At 52.2% G+C, this 17097-nt stretch overlaps 1 protein-coding gene across 2 annotated transcripts; it reads right to left on the bottom strand.

The window, feature by feature from the left end:
* Positions 1 to 522: 522 nt before the first annotated feature.
* On the bottom strand, positions 523 to 16881 carry polq (polymerase (DNA directed), theta). Of its 2 annotated transcripts, none has more exons than XM_084697837.1 (35): positions 16144 to 16881; positions 15885 to 15993; positions 15329 to 15801; positions 14998 to 15236; positions 14602 to 14784; positions 14095 to 14225; positions 13774 to 13930; positions 13579 to 13690; positions 13280 to 13481; positions 12976 to 13117; positions 12619 to 12765; positions 12148 to 12360; positions 11597 to 11739; positions 11262 to 11493; positions 10984 to 11126; positions 10559 to 10752; positions 10252 to 10376; positions 9856 to 10099; positions 7802 to 9467; positions 5941 to 7678; positions 5684 to 5821; positions 5385 to 5587; positions 4999 to 5215; positions 4492 to 4685; positions 4204 to 4332; positions 3944 to 4118; positions 2984 to 3107; positions 2649 to 2749; positions 2449 to 2531; positions 2224 to 2325; positions 2010 to 2121; positions 1733 to 1857; positions 1486 to 1621; positions 1245 to 1348; positions 523 to 1062 (listed from the first exon to the last, which is right to left on the bottom strand). In XM_084697837.1, the coding sequence occupies exons 1-35, from the start codon at positions 16209 to 16211 to the stop codon at positions 949 to 951; spliced, it is 8718 nt and encodes a 2905-aa protein (XP_084553963.1). In that variant the 5' UTR covers positions 16212 to 16881; the 3' UTR covers positions 523 to 948. The 2 variants fall into 2 exon arrangements, with proteins under 2 accessions (XP_084553963.1, XP_084553964.1); XM_084697838.1 differs by having other exon boundaries at positions 525 to 1062; positions 2649 to 2746; positions 16144 to 16880.
* Between the last annotated feature and the right edge of the window lie 216 nt (positions 16882 to 17097).

The following is a 17097-nucleotide window of genomic DNA, read 5'->3' as shown; positions in this document are numbered from 1 at the left end:
TTTTGTACGTCATTATATGTAGCATTCGGATGCATTTTTCATGAAAATGGAACGTATTGATATAAATATACATAGGCCTATGTCAATATTTCTCATCATTAAAATCCTTCAAATCAATTATCTGAAACTAATTATTCTTATTTCGCTCATTATTTGCGCCACACGTTGTCATGTAGTGAATATTTTATTTTGAAATCCAAAGCAGTACTTGGCTGGGATTACATTCTTTCCTGTCTATAATTATTGTAGTAGTGTACGGCTGTTCGGGAACTCCTCCGGCATTCGAGTCGAAGTAAGATACACACATTACTTTTCATAAGCAAGTTTCCCTCCAAAACAGCATGGACCTGATCAGCTAACCACTGGCTCAGCTAGCTGCCCCAGTCCAAGCACCTTGTTCGTGTTTTAATTGTAGCTGTATGTACAGACCTGTTGGCTCTGTAGGCAAACTGCACGGGGATCCAGGAGAGGGTCCGTGAAGGAATTGAGGTGTTCCAGCACCAGATGCTTCAATAGTTATTAAATCATTAATAAAGGTCTCTCTGTTGATGCTCAGCTCATATATATTTGTTTTATTTACAAATCATCCTAACATACAGTACCGTATGGAGGTTACATTCAGAAATTCATGGATTACATTTACTGTATGTTTCAAACACAATATTATTAATATGTAATCATGGGATCAAATACGATACCCCGACAAATAACTTTTACACAGGATCATAATTTAGAGGATTAAAAAATAGCATTACTACATTCAGTTCATTGGTAAACAGCAGAGATAAAATCTTATCTTGACACTTTAAAATATGTTAAACATTTCAGTCCATTCAGTATATTGTTGAGAATAAATGACTATCACACAGAAATATATGTAGAAAAACACAGAAAGCAACACTTGTCAAGTCCTACTTCAGTATGTCTAGGGCCACTTTCAACCCCCCTTCATATATCCATGTCCTGAAGGTCACCCCAGCTGGGTCCCACCTTGACTTTGGCTCTGAGCTTCACATAAAGCTTGACTGCTGACTCCATCTCTCTCTTCACTATCTGAGCCACCTAAGGGGGATGGAGGAAAAACAGGTCTGAAATTCTGTCCTTACACAGTACTGTCCTGTATCACACTGTAGGCAGCCTTGAAGGGTTAAGGCCTGAGCCTGTCTATCACACTTAGACACTGGGGTGTCTATCAAGGTTAGGGTGCTAAAGGTCAGGGGTTAAAGCTCCGGGTTCAGTCATACCCGAATGAGGTCTTCTTCTGTGGTCTCGTAGATCAGCTCGTCATGCAGCTGCAGGATGAAGTAAGCCCCTCTGATTCGAGGCCATGTCCTGCTACGGCCCCTGTCTGCACAGCCATCGATGCACCAGTACCACACTTAGTGTGTGTGTCCATGCAGACATTTGAAATGGTCGCATGATGTGTGTACCTTTTGTAAATGTTGTTGTGAGCTACTTGCTTTTGTGTGTGTGTGTGTGTGTTACCTGAGTGTGGGTGTTGATGTGACAGGGGGGCAGTAGGGAAGGTTTTCTGTAGTCTCTGCTGGATGTTGACAGTGGCCAGTTTAACGATGTCAGCAGCTGAACCCTGAACAGTGGTGTTCACCGCCTGGCGCTCTGCCTGAGAGGCAGAACCACACACACTCTGTTACAGTCAAACATCAGAGATAAGATGTATTATAACACTTCAGATGGGCCGAACGCCCCCTCACACACACACACACACACATACATGTGCCCTGGCGTAGGTGTTGGCGTTTGTGATCCCAGGCAGGTATCTCCTGCGTCCCAGCAGTGTCTGAACGTAGCCCTTTTTTACACAGCTCTTCACCGTGTCTCTCAGGAAGGACTGGATCCCTGGACACACACACACACACACAGAGAGAAACACACATACACAGAAACATACTCTTAACCAATCATGAACACAACACAAGTTGAATGCAATGTACCTTTGTTTTGCAAGGCTAAAAGAAAACCGAACATCACACAAACACTGATGTGCCTACCTGTGTATCTGGCTTTGAAGCTCTCTATGTAACAGGCAGCATCGTTCTCATCCACGCCCATCTGCTCCCCCAGAGACTTGGCTCCCATCCCGTAGATGATGCCATAGCAAATCTGAGCACGTCATGCACACATGTTTAACACACATTCATGACTTGTCACATTTGGGGACTTTGCTGACTTGCTAGCACCCGCCCCCCCCCCCCCCCACCCCACCTGCTTGGCCTGCTGTCTGAGGTCGTCCTTCACAGCGTCTGGGGTTATGTTCTTCCACTCTGCTGCGATGCAGCGGAAAACATCCACCCCTCCGTTCAGCACCTGGCTCAGACACACGTGTCAGAGAGAGAGAGAGACAAAGACAATGCATCAGGTAAGGACCATTTTGCTGTCCACAAGGTGTCCTGTCTGCATTCCTGTCAGACTGTGCGTGCGTCTCCTGACCTGTAGGAGGCGCCGGTCCTTAGACAGGTGAGCTAGCACCCGCAGCTCTAACTGGGAATAATCAGCAGCTAGGATCATCCCTCCTACACAGAGAGAGAGAGATAGAGGGAGGTAAAGAGAGAGAGAGACACACCTTCAATGAATCCAATCAAAACTCATTTTGACTGCACGTGCACGCCAAACCAAAGGCGTGGCCTAACCTGAGAAGGGTACGAAGGCGTGTCTCATGCTGACGGAGAAGGCGACATCCTTCTCTGGACTGCCTTCAGGAGGGGCTGGCAGCCTGGAGCGCCCTCTCCTGCTGGGAGGACAAACCTACCGTGTCATCATTATGAATGTCACCCTAGGAGCATACAGCTGGAAGGAGACAATCTTTTCTGTGCCTTTCTATTAGATCTCCACAGAGCCCCTTTTGACTCAGCTCCTCTCAGCTCCTCTCTCCAGCATGCCTTTTCCTGTTGTCTCTCCCCCCATACACCCCAGCACTGTGTCCCTACGGTCACCCTCTCTGTCTCTCCCTGTCGTCCCCACGTACCCTGGCCGGGTGGCAGCCTGGCGGCCATCTTGTGAGGGGGGGCTCTCGCCCACAACGGTGGCCATCTGGATTTCAAAGTCTTTCGGAACGTTCTGGATGTTGGGCTCAGTGAAGCTCACTCGGCCTGGCACGGGGAAACAAGAAACATTGCATAACATGTCATAACAAATACATGTTATAGAATACACAACAGCCCAACCGATATATCGTCTGGCCGATATTATCGGCCGATATTAGGCATTTTCTGATCCATCGGTATCGGCATTTATAATGGCCAATAAATGAATATTAAAGTTTATTTTTTAAATATTATTATTGGATCAAAGGACTTTGAGTTACATATCTTAAGTTTGTATTTTTATACATTTTATTTATCAGAACTTTAATATATTTTGTTGTTCCTCTGTTCTGTTGTGACAATAAAGCAAACAAGTTTGTTTTTAAACTGCATTATCATATTATTTTAGTGAGGAAATAATAACAGGAGTCAGCTCAGTCAGCTGAGCAGTTAGAGAATTGGGCTATTAAATCAGAAGGTTTACGGATGATTCCCGGTGCGTCAAATTATGTTGTGTCCTTGGGCAAGGCACTTCACCCTACTTGTCTCGAGGAATGTCCCTGTACTTACTGTAAGTTGCTCTGGATAAGAATGTCTGCTAAAAATGACTAAAAGTAAACTACAAATAACTAATATTAGGGAAATCAGTTTGTTTGTTACGCATTTCTGGTTTGTAATTTTTTTTTTTATATCGGCCGGTATATCGGAATATCGGATTTGTAAATCACCAAATATTTGTACCGTATCGGCCTTAAAAATCCTTTATCCGTCGGGCTCTAGAATACACTGTATTTGTTGACTAGCCCATATAACCTTAACTCAGCTAGATGGGTAACTGGGTAACAAATGTGGTTATTGTTGTGTAGGGCTATGTTGACATCTGCGTGGCTGCGTTCATCTACCTGTGGCGGTGTGTGTCTGAGACACAGGGTGTATCCTGTCCATGGCCAGCAGAGGGTGGTGTTGTCTCTCTCTTTGGAGAGGGAACACCACCTTGGTCATAGCGTTGGTGATCCTCCTCCACTCCAGAATCACCCCAGGGAACGGGTGCAGGGGGCGGAGCTTCTCCAGAACGTCCTGATGACATCAGGTAAGCGACCGATGAAACATTCAGTTCCCAGCTGCATGTTGTTGCATGGCTGTGTGTGAGTGAGTGAGTTACCTTGGTGGTGCTGAACTGCTTGCCCAGGCGTACCTTCCCTGCTCCTCTCCTGGCGTATCCCAGGGTCCTCTTGTTCTTCAGACCAGTCACGTCTCCATTAGGAGGCAGACGCAGTTCCAGAAACATAATCTGAACACACACACACACACACCTTTAACAGAGTGTCAAATGGACAGACATGGTAGAGTCACACACACACACCCGTGTGTATCTTCAGACAGACAGACAGACGGACAGACAGACAGACAGAGAGACAGACAGACAGACAGAGCTGGCTTCAGGTCAGACCTGGGCTATGTCATCGATGCTGGTCAGGGAGAAGCTGTGCCCGGCCAGGCTGTAGGCCTGGGCCTCCAGGGAGGAGAGCTTGGCCTGCATCACGTGCTTCTGTCTCTCGCACTCCTCCACGCTGAAGCCCACCCCGTTCAGCTCCAGCAGAGCCAGACACACCTGCGAACGCATTTCCACACGGCGGAACACGTCTGGCGTGCACACACACACACACACACACACACACAGCATGAATACATTGAAGACTTAACATGGTGAATTTGAGTTCGAAGGTGAAACTGAACAATGGATTAAGAGGAATATCATGCAGGTGTGTGCGTGCGTACAGTACTGTGCAAAAGTGTTAGGCACACATTTTTTTAAAGGAAAGAAAAAAAAGCTCTAAGACATAATGAGACACAACAGCATTTGTATACAGCAGCACAAATACAGAAGACAAGAAAAACAATTAGGATGATTGTAAAAAGTGTTTCGCAAAGGACCTTGTGTGTGTGTGTTCCCCACCTAGCAGTCCATCTTTCTCCAGCAGTGTGTTAAGCTGCTCCATGGCAGCGTGCACCAACACGCTCTCCGTGGCGGCTCTCAGGCGTGGGGAGTGAGTGTGTGCGTGTCTCCCCTCCCCCAGGCCCTCCAGCAGATCCAGCTCTTGGGGGCAGAAGCAGGTCACCATGCTGGCCAGGGTCCTCTCCTCACTGCCAGGGTCCAACAGCCAACACGCCACCTACAGGACGCACAGAGGATTACGAGAGCTCGACAGACCCCGAGGTTATGCATGCATGCACACTCACCCAGAGAGAATACGAACAACATATGCTGTGTGTGTGTTGTACACGTTTGTGTGTGTGTGTGTGTGTTGTACACGTGTATGTTTGTGTGTGTGCGTGCATTACCTTGGGGTCTTCACAACTGCCGTCTAGACCGATGCCGCAGCTAAGCACCAAGGTCTTGTACACCTTGATGATGTCGTACGTCATAACCACTCCCCCGGCACCTTTAACCAATGACCGGTTAAGGCAGGCCGTTACCTGCTCCAGCCTCTCACCCACCGGCAAATCAGCATCCAGTGGAGGCGGGGCCAGACTTGAACTGATATCTGTGGGGGACAGAGAGGAATTGACGGAGAGGTTGTGCGTGGGTTGTGTGTAGCTACGCAGGCATGACGGTTGTGTTAGTGTGTGTGTGAGTGTACCTGTGCTCTGCTTCTGTTGCAGTGATATGTAGTAGGCGTCGCGCCCCCCCCAGCAGACAGACAGGCCGGTTAGCAGCAGCCCCTCGCCCCCCCTCACGGAGAACCCGTCTGGCTCGGAGATGGGCTGAAGACACGAGACTGGACAGAGCCCAGCGCTGGGGTGAGCATGACCGAGCTCACATACGAAGACATGTTCTGGCTTGGGCGTGGTATTATGTGCATGTCTGACTGTGTGTACGTGTGTTACTCTTCCTCACCTCTTCTGTGATTGGCTCCTATCCCTCCGTCAGGCGGCTGTGTGTGTTCTTTCCTCTCGCAGGCCAGAGCGAGGGAGAACCTGCTCTTCGTCCTCCACTCGCTCAGGAAGGTGCTGAACAGGCGCCTGTCGCTCGCCACGTCCACGATGGAGAAGGCCCCGGGGCTGCCGGGAGGGGCATCCTGGGACAGCTGGAGGGTGAAGCCCTCGTCGATGAGAGACGAGTCCAGGGGGGAAGGAGCCTCGGCTGGGGGCAGAAGTGAGGGAGCCGGGGTTGGGGCCGCAGCCGGGGGAGGTCTAGGGGCCATGCAAGGGCGTGGCTGGGTTTTGGGATGGGAGACAGACGTGGGGTCTAACTTTGAGAGTGTACCCTCTTCTGGGGGCTTTGTCTCAATGCCAAAGTGCGTGTTGGGGTTTGGGGTGTGCGAGGTAGACTCTTGCTTTTCAGTGCCTGATACAGCCTTGACTGGCAGAGGTCTGTGTCGCTTACTGCTGATTGGGTCAACTTCGGGCCGTGGGCGGGACTGGGGACACTCAGGGACTCCTGGTTGGTCAGGGCGGGAGGTAGTGGGAGTGGATTGGTTGAGGGGCCGTGTGGTGAGAGGTGACTGGACCGAGGAGGTGGTTCGCTTGACTCTGGGGGTGACAGGGTTCGTTTCTGGTGTGGGGGGGATGAGGTCACCAGAACCAGGTCTCTCCTCCAGTCTCCCCCTTGTATCTCCTCGACTGCTGCTCGTGGTGGTCTCTCCACCAACAGCCTGCCTCTCTGAGAATGCTCGCTCTCCCTCACTGGCGGGCTGCGCCTCCGTGTGTGTGTGAGTGTGTGTCGACCCCCCCAGGAGGGTGTGTGGTGACAGCTGGTCAAACATGCTCGGCCAACGGTCGAAGATGTCCTGGAGTCCGGGGCTGCACTGAGGACAGGTGTCAGTCGGCTGACTCGGCAGGGCCGGGTGTTTAAACACCCCTGGGTCGGGCGGGGCCCCTGCCTCCCTGCCCGCTCTCTCCCGTTCTCTCCCCATGTCTCTCCTCGTCTCCCTCTCCACCTCGACGCCAACCTCTCGGCCCAAGGTTGGTCCGCTGGGGCTTTGGTCTTCAGTGTTGTGTTGTTCGTTCGTCTGAACGGGGTTACGTTGCGGTTGTGGTCGGTCTGTCTGAAACGTGCACTGGTCGGGTTCGAGTGGGTCTGTCTGACCGTCGTGCGGTTGTGCTTCTGTGGGGCGAGTATCCTGACCGTGGCTTGGTTCTGGTTCTTGTTGGTCCGTTGGTTCGGGATGTTCCGTTTGACCCCGGTTGGGATTATGTTCCTGCTGAGTTCTCTCTGTGTGTCTCAGGAGGCTCCGCCTTGCCAGGAAATGTTCACCCACCAACAACGAGTCGCCCCACTCTGATAGGTTGAAGGACGACTCGCCCCATTGGATAGCCTCCTGCTCTTCTGCTTCCTGATTTGCCAGGAGCCCACTTCGTCTTTTCTCTTGTGTGGAGGGGAGCTCGTGGCGGCCTGCGGTCTCCGTGGCGGCTGGTCCCTCCCCCTGCTCTTCCTCCTTCTCTGATTGGTTAGATTCCTCTTCTGGGCTCAGGGCAGCCAAAAGGGAGCTATCGTATAGGCTGTCAAACAGAAAGCTACTGCTGCCGTTCAGACTGTCAGATGTGACGTGATCTGACACTGAGACACGAGACAGATCACCTCTACCAAGATGTTCATCATCTTTATCATCTTCATCAACACCATCTACTAAGACCTAAGGGAGGAAAAGCAGAATATTTGGAGTCTAAAAGTCAATTATTTCATACACACACACACACACTGACACGTTGTGGGTTTTGGTCAGTAAAGTGTGTGTGGAGGGGCATTGGTCCCCTACCTGTTGACTGAAGTTGAGGAAGTTTTCCATCTGACTGTCAGTTAGAGAGGTGCCGAGTTTGGGGTGTCCGTTGCCGATGGTGACGGAGCTACCAAGTACCTCCCCATCACCGTCGCTATGGACACCGTTGCTCGGAGACCCACGCAGGGCTTCTTTTTCAGCTGCACTCTCGCCACCCTGACCTTCTCCTCTCCCCGCCTCCCCTGACGCAGGCCAACCCGTCTCCCTTTCTAAAACACGCCTCTCTTCCTCCTCCTCCGCTGCGCTCCCCAGCGCTCCCTCCCTCCGTTCTACCCCTCTGCCGCCCTCTTTCACTTCTCTCTGTGGATTCTCCTGCAGCTGGATCATTAACTCGGTCTGGGTGTCCAGCTCAAAGCTGTCCCCGAAGCCCTCTCCTTCCTGGGCCTCTTCCTTCTCCTCCTCCCGCCTCTCCTCTCCGACATACAGCTCCGGGGACGAGAAGTCGTCCGTCTTCCTGCGCTTGGCCACAGGGGAGAGAGGCGGGGCTGGAGGCCGAGCCGGTGAGAGGGGCTGGGGGGGCGAGGCCGGGCAGGGTGCTGCTCTCTGAGGGAGGGCGGGGTCGAGTGAGGGGGGAGAGGGTGGAGCTGGAAGGAGGTGCGTGGCCGGGGTTGGGGGTGCGTGTTTGGGAATCAAAGGGAGTGGAGATGTGGTTCGGACAGGGTCCCTCTCTGCCCTCTCTTGCCCTGCCTCTGAATGGATGAAATGAAGTACTTTCCTCAGAGCTCTAGACTGGTGCCCTTTCCCTGTCTGCCTTGGTGATGTAGCTGTCTGAGCTGATGCTGTCGTCTCTAGTGTCCCAGAGGAAACGCAACCTACTGCTGGAGGTTCCCCCACGCGGGAGATGGGGGCTCTGAAGCGAGGAGGAGGCATGGGAGAAGGAGAGGGCTGGGGTGGGGGGAGGGGGCTGAAGACCAGCTCGGCCAACTCCTGTGTGAGACTCCTCTCAGGACGGGTGGTGATGGCGACGGGTCCTTCCGGAAGCGCAGAGGTGGACCCGGCGCTTTCAACCTCCTCCGCTTGCTCTGACACGTTCTTTTCGTCACGTCCCTGTTTTGGTACTACCTTTTTTTCAGTCCCCATTTCTTGCCCTGAACTTCCTGCGGTACTTCTCGCCTGTTCCTGATCCTCTTCTCTTTCCTCAACCCTTGACTTCTGTCCGTCCCTCCGTCCTGCATCTTCTCCCTTCGTCTTTTTCCCACCGACTCCTCCCCCCTCGTTCGATTTCGTCTCTCCCCCTTTTCTGTTTGCCTCGGTCTTTTCTGGCTGCTTCGCTCCTTCCCTCTCAACCACTTCCACCTCAGTTTTTCCATCCCCCCTCCTCCTCTCTCCTCTCCCGTCTCCCTCTCTCTTCTCCTCATTCTTCCCGTCCGCCCTCGGAGGTTTGCCGCGGTTCTGTTGCGTTTCGGGCGAGCTGTGAGAGTCTTCGTCGGGATCGCTGTCGAGGCCCGCCTCCAGGGGGAGGGTCCCGGGGTCCCACTCCACTCCTAAATCGGCCAGGTCTTGCTGGAGGAGGAGCCTAGCCTCCGACACAATCTCATTGGCTGCTTCCCGCTCCGTCAGGGCCCGCCCCCCGCTGACCCAAACGCAGCGAAGGCTCCGCCTCTCGGCCGCCTCCATCTCGCTCTCGTCCACGGCACGTTTTGAGCTGAGGGTGACATGCACACCACCACCATCATCATCCGCAGTGTCATTAGTCCACACAAGCCCTGTTCTCCCTCTACATAAAAACGCAAACACACGCTGCCAGGAGGCGACCAACAGGGGGCGGTATAACCCTTAAGCCATGTTGGCAATTCAGACTCCTGAAAAAAATGTATTACCAGTTCCAGTTAATAGTTGCTAACAATTGTTTGCAAGTATTAGCCAAAAACAAGCAAATAACAAGCCAAAAACGTTGTGTTTTCCCTGTCTACATGTCACCCTGGAAGACGTTTTGCCAAAGCCAAGTTTTCTGTGACCAAACAGAAATACGCATGTATGTGTGGACCGGGCCTCAGAGCCATAAACATGAAACACACACCCACACTCCGTACCTCTTAAAGGGCACGGCCTTCCTCAGAGCTTTCTCCACCTCCGTGAGCGTGGCGCGGGCCAGCTGGGCCACGGTGCAGAGGCCCTGGCTGTAGAGCGTGCGGGCCCGCGCCGCGTTCAGCAGGGACACCCTGACCAGGTCCACCAGCTCCCGCTGCACGCCGAAGCTCAGCCGGGTCTGGTACTGGGACAGCAGCACCTCCAGGGTGTGCCAGCCCAGACGCTTACAGAACACCGTCACCATGCCTGAGAAGGGGGGACACATGCAGGACCTCAGCCTGGTGTGTTAGGGGCGGGGTGTTGGAGGGGCGGGGTGTTGGAGTGTGTATGTGTGGCTGTGTATTGAAGGTGAAGTTTGTAGGTATGTATATGTGTGCGTTGCTACGGTGTGTGTGTACCAGCATAGGTAGATGCTGACTGCTGAAGGGACTGCAGCTGCCCACGGTTGCAGTTGTATTTCGTCGCCACGGCACCCAGCGGTTCCTCATTGACTAGGTCCTGTAGGACCAGAGTGGTGAAGAACCTACAGACAGAAGAAGAAGAGAGGGAGGGAGGTGGGAGGGGTCATTCGATAAGTGTGTACTTCTACTTCACAGTTTTTTCCCCCCTCTTCCTTCTTGTTTATCGGTAACTTGAACTTGATTCATCACGGTAAATACTCGTGTGCGTGTGTGTGTATGGGTGCGTGTGTGCATGCGTGTGTACCGTTTGTGTACAGCCATCTGCCTGTGCTGCCTGTCCGTCTTGGCGACGAGCTTGCCGCTGACGGAGCGAGCGAGGAAGCCCTCCTGGACGCCGACCAGCTCGGCCACGCGCTTCATGGACGAGGGCAGCTGCTCCCACAGGCAGAAGAACTGGTACCAGTCGATGGTGGTCCACTCAGCGTACACTGGAGTGATCTACAGAGAGACACGGTGAGGACCCGGTGTGTGTGAGTGAGTGAGTGAGTGAGTGGGTGAGTGTGTGTGAGTGAGAGAGTTGGTGAGAATGAGTGAGTTTGTTTCTGTGTGAGTAAGTTAGTGTGTGTGTGTGAGTGAGTGAGCAGGCGAGTGTGTGGGTGAGTGTGAGAGAGTGGGTGAGAATGAGGGAGTTTGTGTGCGAGTTTGAGTGAGTGAGCGAGCGTGCTGCACCTGGTAGAGGATATGAAGGTCGTTCTCCAGCACAAAGCCCTTCATGGCCCGCTGGAGGTCGGCAAAAATCCCAAGAGCCTCGGGAGGAGAGAGGGAGGATGAGAGGGTGGCCGCGCCCAGGAGGGTGGGGCAGTACCGCTCCTCTGTGGCCAGAGGCGAGGGAGAGAGGAGACAAAGAGAGGTGACTCGTTCAGGGAAAGAGGTTCAACGTTTGGGGAAAAAGGTTGACGACGATGCCGTGTTAGCTTGTTGATGTTAGCTCCACAGCTCTTTCTCACCTTCTCCTTCTTTTTGGATGTTGATGAACTCGTTCTCCATCAGCCAGTCCACGCAGGCCTCGATCGCCCCCTCGTTAGCCTCCGGCCCCCGTCCCCGGCCTCCCTTCTTGGCCTTCCTCCCCACGGCGCCCCCTTCTGGTCTCTGGCTAGGCTGCAGGCTAGCAGCTAGCAGAGTACAGGAAGCATACAACCTCACATCCTGTGGAGTGCTGGCCACGCCTCCGACAATAATCTGGGGACGAGAATTTCAAGTGTGTTAGTGCTGAGTAGGAAAGAAAAATAAATAAAAACTGTCCTTCATAGTTGGTTAGTTAGTGTTCAGGTTATTTTTTTACCTCCAGGATGGCTCGGAGCATGCTGGTGGTCACGCCCTCCCCCTCCCTCTTCACCAGACAGCTGCTGATTGGCTGAAGGGAGCCCTGGAGGAGGCTGACACCCTTCTGACGCTCCGCCTCCTTACACACCAGCACGCTCTCCCCTGAGAAGGACCAAAGGAGAGGAGGGTGAGGGAGAGAAAGATAGAGACATGTTCTGCTGGCTAAATAGTGAGAGCGTTGTTCATCAATGTTCTTCTCAAATCAAGTCATGTGTGAATATGTACAGTATTTATACATGGAATAAGGTTTCCTCCTCTAGGTCCTGCAGATCCCGATACATTTACATTTAGTCATTTAGCAGACGCTCTTATCCCCGAGGCAAGTAGGGTGAAGTGCCTTGCCCAAGGACACAACGTCATTTGTCACGGCCGGGAATCGAACCGGCAACCTTCTGATTAATAGCCCAACTCTAACCGCTCAGCCATCTGACCCCCTTGACCCCCATCTGACTCCCCCCTGATACATTGGCTTTGTCCCCCCCTCCCTTCCCCCCTCCCCTCTCTCCTTACCCATGGTGTCCACCCCCTTTCTACCCGCCCGGCCGGCCATCTGCTTGTAGGTGAGCGGGTCCAGCAGGCGTCCGTTGAAGGTGGGCGTTCGTATGATGACCCTGCGGGCCGGGAGGTTGACCCCCGAGGAGAGGGTAGAGGTGGCGGCCAGCACCCTGACCACTCCCTGGCGGAACGCCCCCTCCAACACGTCTCGCTCGTCGAACGTCAAGCCTTCAAAAGGACAACATAGGGGGCATCGGAGTACACCAGTTTGACCCAGGAAGGGTTTGCCTGGTTTGTCACTTGGTCAGTGGCTCAATTCTCGAAGTCTCCTCATCTTAATTCTGGAGCTCTTTGACTGGATATGCAATTGGAGTGAAATACTTCAAGTACGTAAACAAATTGAGATAACCCCATGAAGATATCCCTGGGCTTGATGTGGTAAATGTACTGTGTGTGTATGGGGTTTAAAAACCCATATTTTTTTACCGGCATGGTGGAAGGCCACCCCCCAGGGAACAGTGCGCTGCAGCATGGGGTCTAGCCCAGCCGGGGTGCGCCTCAGCTGGGCTAACACATCCGCCAGTCCTCCCTGGTCCAGACACACGGCCTGGAGGTCACCGTCTCCCTGCCCCTCTGACAGGGACGGGAGACACAAGACAGTCAGCGACAAAAAAAAACTCAACTGAGGTCAGAACAACACTTCATTTCAAAAGCCTTTGAAGAAGAAAAACAATCATGAGCCCCTTTGAATGCGGGCCCTGTACAAGTATCGATGACTGTGTGTGTGTGTGTGTGTGGTTGAGGGTCATGACGTAGTTGTGTGTAAGTCTGTGAGGGTTCTACCTGTGCGTTTCAGGTTGTAGAACTCCCTAGCGATGCCGTCCGACAGCTTCTCACACCAGATCTTGGAAGGGCAGAACAGCAGGACGGAGTGGCCTTCTCTAACAGTCTCATAGCACAGACTCACTATGTGGTCATCGTCCCCCTATACACACACACACACACCCAAATGAGTTTACACACAATCCATTCTACACATATACACACAGTATACTTCTACAGGTAAGAATACAGAGTTATCTTCATGAGCAAATATGCTAGGAATCAGCCATCGCTGAGATAAACAGACTGCTTATTGTTTTCGTACCTTGACCGCCAGCGCGGGTGTGAACGAGCGGACCAGGGAGAGGCTGCTGTCGTAGATGTTGCTGCCCACCTTGAGCCACTCCTGCAGGGGCACGGGCCTGTAGTCTGTCTGGTAGAGCTCCGCGTCCAGCCAGCCAGCCAGGAGCTCCAGGTTGGGCAGGGTGGCACTCATACCCACAATCTGGATCCCCTCGGACAGAGATCTACGCAGACACATGTTCAAAAATAAAAGATCCTTTTTGAAAAGGATACAACCTCGCTTGAATAATGCATGGTCCACCACGTTTGAAACACACGCACCCCGATGCGTTTTGCTTCTGGGCGACGTAGCGGATCTTGGTGAGCAGCAGTTCCAGGAGGTATCCTCTCCCAGAGTCTCCCACCATGTGGAGCTCATCCACCACCACCATACCTGCGGCAGACAACGAAACATCGTCTCATCCTGCCCACTCTCCCTTGCACGCTGTCCCTTGGACGCGCACGCAAACACTTTACCCAGTAGCTGCAGGCTGTCTTCCTCTATGAGTCTGTTGACGAGAGAGTTGGCCTTCTCTATGGTGCACACGGCCACATCCAGTGACGTGAAGCCGCCCGCGGCAGAGGTGCTCCCCATGTACCCCTCCACACGCACCCCGGCCTCCTCAAACACGCTCTACACGGACAGAGAGACGCGCACTCGACGGTTACGCAAACACAACAATACACACACGGGCCACCACGTGACACACAAATACCCACTCACGCCCCGGCAACAAACACCCACACAGACGACCACGCACGCTCCCATGCATATCTGCCCATGCGTCCATGGCGGACCTGCAGGTAGTGCATCTTCTCCTTGGCCACGGAGACAAAGGGCAGGATGAAGAGGGCCTTCCTCCTGGTCTCCAGCACACGCTTCAACATCAGCAGCTCCGCCACCAGGGTCTTCCCTGCACTGGTGGGAGCTACATGGAGGAGGGTGAGAGAGAGAGAGACAGAGGGAGAGAGAGACAGAGGGAGACAGAGAGAGAGGGAGACAGAGAGAGAGGGAGGGAGACAGAGAGGGACACAGAAAGACAGAGAAACAGAGAGAGAGACAGAGAGAAAGAGACAGAGAGAGAGGGAGACAGAGAGGGAGACAGAGAGAGAGAGACAGACAGAGAGAGAGAGAGAGAGAGAGAGAGAGAGAGAGAGAGAGAGAGACAGAGAGAGAGAGACAGAGAGACAGAGAGAGAGCATGAGACAAACATACCAGGTTGGAACGGATCCGATTCCCACCCGCGGCCAGCACCAGCAGGCCGTTCGCCAGAGGAGAACCAGGGTGCTGCCGATCAGACTCACCAGAGTACACCAGGTTGCGTCCCTGCAGCACCTGTCCCACCATGAGGCACTGAGCCTGCCAGTCAAACATGTGGGTGAGCCTGTGTCTGTGGTAGCGCTCCAGGACAGGCCGGGGTAGACCCCAGCTGGACAGCTGCAGCCTGTCAGCCTGCTCCCCTGGGGCGCATATAGCCGCATTCTGACCTGGAGAGAGGGGAGGGTGGTCACATAAAACACCTACACACACCGGCCGCTGATAGACATATTGAATAGAATGGTGAAGCCCAAGTCAGGCCTACTGGATGTGAAGAGCTTGCTCATACATGCTATAAGCTCTAAACTTCATTTAAAAACCACTTTTGTGAGGTGTAAGTTCAGTCCAGACCTTCTCAAGGCTGTGGCTGACTGTCTTCTTACCTGGCTGGGGCACGGTGTCGTTGAGTGAGTTGGCCTCCAGGCCTGTAGGGGGCGTAAGCACGGAGACGGACTGGTTCCTCAGCGAGCGCTGCAGTTCTGCCCTCTCCCTCGCCGCGGCCAGGTGGGTGGGGCTGAACAGGATGTAGTTACCAGAGGTGTCCAATGGGGAGCCAGCATGTACACTTGGCCCGTCTCCTTTCTCCGTGCTCAGAGGGGAACTCCTGGACCTGTGCTTAACCCTGTTAGTTGATAGTTAGTTAGTTAGTTAGTTTTCTTCTATTGTATTTGTATTATTTTTCAATTCATTTCAGGAAGAACTATGGGCACTCACCCTTTGGAACGGCTGGATTTCTGATTGGTCTTTTTGGTAGGAAGGGGCAAGCCATCCTTGCAGTTAGGAGTTGTCATCGGCTTGAGACTCTCACGGCCCTTCTCTGATTGGTCGGACTCCTCGGTGTCCTCACTGAAAAGAAGTCGCTGGGCCAGGCCTTTACAGTCTGCACTCCACCTCCCACCAAGTCCCTCACACACACTCTCCCCAGCCCCTGGGAGTGCTGCTGGGCTGTGGGATCTGTGAGACCCTGGTCCTGGTCCAGAGGGCTGAGGAGGTGCTTGGTCTCTAAATCCCATCCTCTGGTTAATCCCCTTATTCTCTGGTAGCGGAGGTGGATGGAAGCTTACCGGTGGGGCTGGTCTTCCCTGTTCGTCTCTCTCTACATAGGGTTCTAAGGCATCCAACACCTGAAGCATTTCCTCGTCCAGAGCCAGTGACGACTCACCCACCGCAAACGACTGCCCGACAGCCTAACAGTTCCACAACAAGCCTTTTAACATTCATCTTAAAAAAGTCAAGCTTGCCACTGACTATCAATATTTTCGAAACTCACCACGCCGTGTGTTTTGTGTTTGGCTCCATTGAATTGATCTCCCAGTGCACGTGTCTCCAGTAGGCGTTTGGATCGTCTTGGTGTCAGTGGCTCCACAGGTACCACAATACTTCACACAGAGAAGAAGGTTGCACCAAAATGTTTACAATGATCACGAGCGACAAACAGTAAATTACACTACATTACAGTCACTGTCAACTTCAATAGGCACGCATTAAATATTATGAATTGCACTGTCAATGTGTCGAATGCTAAATACCTTTTTTTCTTGATGACCTGATGCTGTCCCATATAGCATTTCCTTTTAGGTGGACCAGAGGAACTCATTCTGGCAGTGTTACTGCCCCAAATTACATTTCTAGTTTGACATTGACAATAAATAAAGCTTGAAAAGAAATCTCATGTTTGTTTATATTAACAAGTTAATCAAAGAACCAAAGCGGAAAGTAATTTACTAAACATTTTTATCGAAGACATAAACATGGCTTTCTTCGCAGCAGAAATCAAAAAGACCGCCCCGGTGTTTCACAAAAACAGTTCCGAGTATGTCGAATGCTGAAATTCGAAAGTACCGCACACTTATCCTGGCAAAAGGGTTGCTTCTGTTTCTTTTTCTCAGACACGCCCATGGTCTACACGCCATGCTGCCCATAACACCCCCGGCAGGCGGCATCAAACTGTGGGGAAACAGTTATGAACTTTTTCAAATTCATCAGAACATGTCGCTTTGCATTCAATCCAAACATCGAAGGTTCTGTGCATGTGGAATAGCAGTTTGGATTGAACTGAATCGATAACGGTAAATAATCTCTTAATTATAATGCGTTTTGAGATGGCTTGGTTTGTGTGTTTTGGGGTCGGTGTCTGATAATTAATGTGTCATCAAGTCAACTTCTGAAACAGACAGCCCGGGGCTAAATAGGTTAAGCTATGCAATCACGCGAGTTAATAGTATTGATTGGTTTGTATGAAATTGCATTTAATCAACAAATACTTTATTAGTATATAGTTGTGACTTGTGACCAGTCCTGAATTGAGGGGATTTAGCGTGATCTATGACTAATCCTTTAAGGAAGCCATCTGATTGGTCCTGATGCAGTCTCACTTTAACGCCCATACACGTTATGCTGACATGATTTTATATCCTTAAGCCGTTCTAGTCACAATACTTTTTGAAAGTCCCGTGCTAACCCTAAACCTACCTTCAACCTAC

Source organism: Hypomesus nipponensis, chromosome 5, assembly GCF_054491055.1.
Source record: "Hypomesus nipponensis isolate SF chromosome 5, ASM5449105v1, whole genome shotgun sequence".
NCBI classification, from domain to species: Eukaryota; Metazoa; Chordata; class Actinopteri; order Osmeriformes; family Osmeridae; genus Hypomesus; species Hypomesus nipponensis.
This window is presented reverse-complemented; position numbering and strand designations above follow the sequence as displayed.

Coding starts and splice junctions, on each gene's coding strand:
- polq (XM_084697837.1), bottom strand. CDS start 16,211: ATGAGTTCCTCTGGTCCACCTAAAAGGAAATGCTATATGGGACAGCAT. Junction 11,494..11,596: donor TGCTCCGAGCCATCCTGGAG/GTAAAAAAATAA, acceptor TCTCGTCCCCAG/ATTATTGTCGGAGGCGTGGC. Junction 4,686..4,998: donor GGAGAAAGATGGACTGCTAG/GTGGGGAACACA, acceptor TGTGCACGCCAG/ACGTGTTCCGCCGTGTGGAA.